The sequence below is a fragment of the Hyla sarda genome, chromosome 5 (genome assembly GCF_029499605.1).
Source record: "Hyla sarda isolate aHylSar1 chromosome 5, aHylSar1.hap1, whole genome shotgun sequence".
In the NCBI taxonomy this organism is placed as follows: domain Eukaryota; kingdom Metazoa; phylum Chordata; class Amphibia; order Anura; family Hylidae; genus Hyla; species Hyla sarda.
Genome location: NC_079193.1, coordinates 293,467,959 through 293,474,812, shown reverse-complemented (window position 1 = coordinate 293,474,812; position 6,854 = coordinate 293,467,959). Strand labels below are relative to the sequence as shown.

The 6,854-nt window shown below is 40.7% G+C and overlaps 1 protein-coding gene across 1 annotated transcript in view; it reads right to left on the bottom strand.

The window, feature by feature from the left end:
* Window positions 1–2,217: 2,217 nt before the first annotated feature.
* UBXN2B (UBX domain protein 2B) overlaps window positions 2,218–6,854 on the bottom strand; it is a 78,816-nt gene continuing 74,179 nt past the window's right edge. The window contains exons 7-8 of the mRNA XM_056522002.1: window positions 3,557–3,718; window positions 2,218–3,069 (exon numbers count right to left, since the gene is read on the bottom strand). Coding sequence (XP_056377977.1) covers window positions 2,907–3,069; window positions 3,557–3,718 — 325 coding nt within the window. The 3' untranslated portion in view covers window positions 2,218–2,906. The remainder of the gene's footprint in view (window positions 3,070–3,556; window positions 3,719–6,854) is intronic.

Sequence of the window (6,854 nt, the reverse complement as noted above, 5' to 3'; positions counted from 1 at the left end):
CAATGTCTTTCCCACTTATTGCTGGGGGGCATGGGCAAGTAGCCATGTAGATCACTGCCTTAGTGTTACAATTACTAAAGCTTCTTATGGGGTACTTTCTACCCGTATATTTTCAACATCTTTTGTTTTAATCATGAAGGTACATGCCTTACATTTTAAATTGCCCTTCAGTTTCTCCCTCCCCAGCCATGTGTTAATACTGGATTGACTCCTAGAATTGGTCACTAAAATTCCTCCCCCGCCTATAGGTGATCTGAGGGTAATTGCCTAAATAATCCTCCATGTCCTTATTCATCTTTAAAATCTCCCAGTGTTTCTGGAGTATAGTTCTTATTTTTTGGGCGGCTTTATCATAGGTCCCTATATTTCGTGCCACTTTTGGTCCTTCGTTTCTAGTGCATCTTTATATGCCCCTTTAAGGATATAGTCAGACCCTCATTTTCTGAACCTCATTCTGAGGTCCCCAGCCTTTTGTTTGAAATCCTCACTGTTAGAGCAGTTCCTCCTGAGACGGAGATACTGCCCCTTCAGTGTCCCCCATTTCATGGGGACCGGGTGGCAGCTCTCCCATTTCAAGAGGTTATTTGTGGCCATTTATTTGTGGTATACTGTGGTCACGAGACTCCCATTTGCAGCTTTAGAAATAGAGATGTCAAGAAAGGGCAAAGTATGGTTACTCATCTCGAATGTAAAGTGGAGCCCCACTTCATTCGAAATAAAATCAGAATCTGAGCCCGCCCACAGGATAAAACATCGTCAATGAACCTGGACCATAAAAACGTAAAAACCCTCAAAAATTTCCCGATCACCATTAAAAAACAGGGTCGCCTCTCACCAGCCGAGGAGCAGATAAGTGTATGTAGGGGCACAAGGACTTCCCATTGCAGTGCCCCTGTGCTGGTGGTAAAGATGACCAATCATTTCTGGTTAGGATAGACTCCAGGACAAAGTCATTAGGATTGTTGTATTGTACACCTCTTGTGGAAAGATAACTCACTGCTTTTAATCCCTGTTCATGGGGAATAGAGGAGTACAGTGCCTCAACATATATACTGCCAAGTAAGGTGCTTTGATCAAGTGTGACCCCCTTCAATTTCTGGAGGAGGCCCTTAGTATCCCTCACATAGGAGGGAAGTGAAAGGACAAAAGGCCTGAGGACCCTGTCAATGTACGTGCCTAGGTTGTGCGAGAGGCTCCAGATTCCTGAAACGTGGTTTAAGGCCTTTATGCACTTTCGGTAGTGCATAAAACACCAAATGTGTGCTGACTTATAAACCATACTTATATGCTGCATGTCAGGTTTTATGTATACCAAAGCCTTTTAAAACATGCCAGTCAAAGTAACAGTAATAATTTGTGGGCAGCGCTGCATTATACCGTACCAGGCAGCTATTGGTAACCCAATCTGCCTGGACACGCCTTTTGGGGCGGGCGGAGGCGTGGAGGAGTCAGCGTCTGCAGAGCGAAGTTGCCAGGCGACGGCTGATGATGCAAACACGCTACCCGGTGCTGCGCTCATTCCGATCCCTGCTACTGACGAGGCTGGATTATGCTCCACTGAGCGTAGCTACAATACTGAGGGGGATCGTTAGTAAAGGAAGTTTGGCTTCATAACCAGCTTCCAGGGCACTTGGAAACGGGCTGAATACAAAAGGGAATATGTGCAATCTACTTATGTGCAATATTAATGGATAAAGTAGAGTGGCGCAAAGAAGAGATGAGCACCGCCCAAATCCTAGCACACTCTCCTGGGAAGCCAGAATGCTGGACAGGTAGCACTTGACTGACCTCCTCTAAATGTCCCGTACAGCGCTGCTCGCAATGAAGGCTGAATGCAAACTGCGTAGAAGTAGACAACGCACTATGTGCACTGTTACCTGTGCAATATAGCTTGATGCTTATTCTAGTGCAATATATACCTGTGCAATATAAATATATGCAATAGGATTTGTGCAATATACCTGGTTTACTGGTGGCAACACCCTAGGACATTAGGTATTTAACATTTATGAACTTATGCAATAGAGTTTGTGCAATATATATATCCACTGGTTGTCACATCCTAGAGAACTTGAATACAGGACAGTATGCACCAGATTTGAGCTGGACCAATAGCTGTGGTGCATATATGTATGGCTCACCCCTCTTGATGTATTTTTGCTGCTAATTGTTTACTTTTGCAATTCATACACTCCTGAGGATGCTGACCTCACTTTCAGTAGAAACGCGTTGAGAGTCTTGTACCCAAATGGGGTGTAATTAGAATCTGTGGTAATACAATGATAAATCATATAACAACCCTCTGGTGAATAGAGAACCTCCTACCTGCAGTTATCCATATATTATGCATCCAGTGGTTTGACTATATAAAATATATTCAGAAATATCAAATAGTCTAAACATGATGCATTTTCATCATTGGCTTTTCATATACACTGGTCAGCCATAACATTGAAACTATTGACGCCCCCCTCCCATAGACATGCATGGAGGGGGTGTGGTGTGATGTCACTAGGGGGTGTGGCCGTTACGTCACGTCCCCGGTCTCTGATTCAGCGCCCGGCACAGAATGCCGGAGTTGCACAGAGATCGTTGGGGTCCCCAGCAGTGGGACCTTTGTGATCATACATCTTATCCCCTATCCTTTGGATAGGGAATAAGATTTATAAACTTGGAATACCCTTTTAATTATATAGTAATATAAAATTGGACGGTGTGTAAAAACTATACTATTTGCTTCAAGAAAAAAAGGCAATGTAAAATATCTATCTTACATTTCTAAACATCAGCAATATACTGATGGCTATAGGATAACTACATAATGGGAGAATATATAAATTCTACTGGTTGGAGGCAGGAATGGCACTTAAAATATTTCTTCAGCTACAGCCAGTGTAAAGGCAGAGTTACTTAATTCTCTGAAGAATCACAGTGTTGAGTATATCGGCTTCTTCTAAGGTCTGGTCTTCGTCTGTAAGTTCTGCGTTGGGAAATGTGGTCACCAAGACAAAGTCAGTCTGTGCAAAGTCTGGGCGAGACTGGATTATAAAGTGACGTATATCCGTAATTCTGGAAAAATGCAAAAACAATAGTGCATTATTATTACAAATTTTCAAGGAGTCCATTAGGGTAAAATGTCTACTGTACTCTATCGCTATGGTGTTCAAACTGACTAATGGCTCCATATGTATAGAGACCTACAAATACTGAATATCCTATAAATTTACATTAAAAATGCACAGAGCTTCGGTAGATTGTCTACAACACACAGGGGTATTTCTCAATAGCTCTTTTAAAGCTTCAAAATCATGCTACTGAAACAGGACTGAACTTTTTAATATTCAATGAAAATTAAAATTACATACATACATCTTATGAAGTAGGGGCTCAGTCTGCTAAGCCTAAGTGTTCATTTTCTATGCAACATTACACAAAACCCACTGAGTGTGAGGGTATGATCAAACCCTTTACAGTCCAGGGCAGACAACATCATTACCATATAAACTGACCACATACACTTTCAATAAAAAAAAAAAAAAAAGAGTTTTTGTGTTACCTATGACTGAGGTTGAATCTCTGGACCAAGCGACTTCCATCAGCCAGTCTTATCTGAATTTTTGTTGTTGGAACACGTCTATCAAGTTGAATCTCAGTATTTAAAAATAGTTTGTGTTCTTCTTCAGGAGATGAAGGTGTACTGATTATTTCTGGAGTCAAGCTAAATAAAGACAGAGTAAAACAATTATATATATCTCACATTCATGGCCGTAAATGTTGGCACCCGTGAAATTTTTATAGAAAATGAAGTATTTCTCACAGAGAAGGATTGCAGTAACACATGTTTTGCTATACACCATCAATAAGCTTCTTACACCTCTCAGCCGGAATGTTGGACCACTCTTCCTTTGCAAACTGCTCCAGGTCTCTCTTATTGGAAGGCGCCTTTTCCCAACAGCAATTTTAAGATCTCTCCACAGGTGTTCCATGGGGTTTAGATCTGGACTCATTGATGGCCACTTCAGAACTCTCCAGCGCTTTGTTGCCATCCATTTCTGGGTTCTTTTTGACGTATGTTTGGGGTCATTGTCCTGCTGGAAGACCCAAAATCTCGGATGCAAACCCAGCTTTCTGACACTGGGCTGTACAGTGCGACCCAAAATCCATTGGTAATCCTCAGATTTCATGATGCCTTGCACACATTCAAGGCACCCAGTGCAAGAGTCAGCAAAACAACCCCAAAACATAATTGAACCTCCACCATATTTCACTGTAGATATACAAAGGCAAATTCTTGCTATTCAAAAACAATTTATATCAGCATGTGCACAAAAGCATAGGACCTATTGTGTACTCCTACACGAATATTAATTACAAAAAAGAGGGATGGAGTTACTTATTTCAATTTAAAAATATACATATTTTATTGGTATACATTAAAATGACAAAAAAGCATAAAATACATAGCAAGGGAAGAAGAAATTCCACTGGGTGAGAATAAATGAGAATCACTCCAGATCAGACCCACATCACAAAAAAGAAGAAAATTACAAGGTAAGTATTTCCCATATACATGCACTATATATGGTTATGGGTGGAAGATTCGCCCATCCTATCCATGGTAGAGACAATCAGGAGTACATACATACCAATAATTTGTGCAAAATATTATGTGGAGGTCTGCTGGAGCGACGCCACCCCTATAGGATAGGATAGGCGAATCTTCCGCCCTTAACAATATATAGTGCATGCATATGGGGAATACTTACCTTGTAATTTTTTTCTTTATTGTGATGTGGGTCTGATCTGGAGTGATGCTCATTTATTCTCATCCAGTGGAATTTCTTCTTCCCTTGCTATGTATTTCATGCTTTTTTGTTATTTTAATGAATATCAATAAAATATGTATATTTTTATATTGAAATAAGTAACTCCATCCCTCTTTTTTCATATTTCACTGTAGGTACTGTGTTCTTTTCTTTGTAGGCCTCATTCCATTTTTGTTAAACAGTAGAATTAAGTGCTTTAGCAAAAAGCTCTATCTTGGTCTCATCTGTCCACAACAAGTTTTCCCAGAAGGATTTTGGCTTACTCAAGTTCATTTTGGCAAAATGTAGTCTTTCTTTTTTATGTCTTTGTGTCAGCAGTGGGGTCCTCCTGGGTCTCCTGCCATAGCGCTTCATTTCATTTAAATGTCGACTGATTGAAGCGGTCCTGCAGGCTCAGGGAGCATCATTGTCAGCGCAAACTATCTTTGGAACTTGTTTGGGGCTGCTTATCCACCATCTGGACTATCCTGCGTTGACACCTTTCATCAATTTTTCTCTTCCGTCCACGCCCAGGGAGATTAGCTACAGTGCCATGGGTTGCAAACTTCTTGATAATGTTGCGCACTGTGGACACAGGCAAATCTAGATCTCGGGAGATGGACTTGTAACCTTGAGATTGTTAATATTTTTCCACAATTTTGGTTCTCAAGTCCTAAGACAGTTCTCCTCTCCTCTTTCTGCTTAGTGTGGCACACACAGTGCAAAGACTGAGTGAAATTCTCTCCTTTTTATCGGCTTTCAGATGTGATTTTTATATTGCCCACACCTGTTATTTGCCCCAGGTGAGTTTAAAGGAGCATCAAATGCTTGAAACAATCTTATTTTTCCACAATTTTTAAAGGGTGCCAATAATTTTGTCCAGCACATTTTTGGAGTCTGGTGTGACATTATGTCCAATTAGCTTTTTTTCCTCCCTTTTTTGGTTTAGTTCCAATACACACACAAAGGGAATAAACATGTGTATAGCAAAATATGTGTTACTGCAATCCTTTTCTGTCAGAAATACTGTATAAATGTTTTAATTTAGTTAGTATTGGCACATGAATGGAATTAAATGAGATAACACTGTGTGCTGATTACAATTCAGAAATGTGAGCACATGCTGATAAGCATTAGAAGTTAATTCTGTAAAAGCCATGTGTATAGGACTAGAGATGAGCTAAGTTACAGTGATTCGATTTGTCACGAACTTCGGTAGTTGCTGACTTTAGCCTGCATAAATTAGTCTCCTAGGACTGTATCCACCTTTTCCAGCCCACCGGAGCACCTGAAAGCTCAACTAATTTATGCAGGCCAAAGTCAGCAAACGCCGAGCCGTGAGGTTCTTATTGAATCACTGTGAATTCACTCATCTCTATATAGGACCTGTATCATAGCAAAGTCCCTACGGTGCCACTGTACATCACTGTTGCTTACCCTACAAGCAATGCCTTTTACAGACAACCGTTTATCACAAATTCTCATCTGAATTTTAATAAAGACATTTTAAGTCATATGGCACACAGATCTTACAGAAGAGTCAAACCCACTGACATCACTTTTTTAGCCTTTCACTTTAGTTCTGACACAATAACAGTTTGTCATATTTTTTTTTTTTTTTTTTTTTTTTTTTTACAAGGGCTAGCTCAGAGAAGACTCTAAAAAATATTGCAGCATAATAAATCATAAAGAAGCAGCAATAACTAATACAGTAGCTAAAAGAATAAAAAAATAAAAACAAAATGAAAAGTTTGCAGCAACACCTCACAGATATGTAAACAGGGGTGCTTCTGCCACCTTGTATTGAAGGGAGGCACATCTGCCCTGGGCGAGTGCTGCTTACAACTACATGTGTGTCTTCAGGGTGCACATGCAGTTGTAATCTAAAAAGTGGTGGAGCAAAGAGCCATCAGCTTCCTCCCCCAGCACTCAAGCCATGAGTGGCACGCGGCGTGCATTTCAGTGGCACATGGGGGACTGCCGACAACTGAAGAGAAAATAGCGCCGGCAACTAAAGCGCTGCGCAGTAAATACAGCGCGGCACCATCA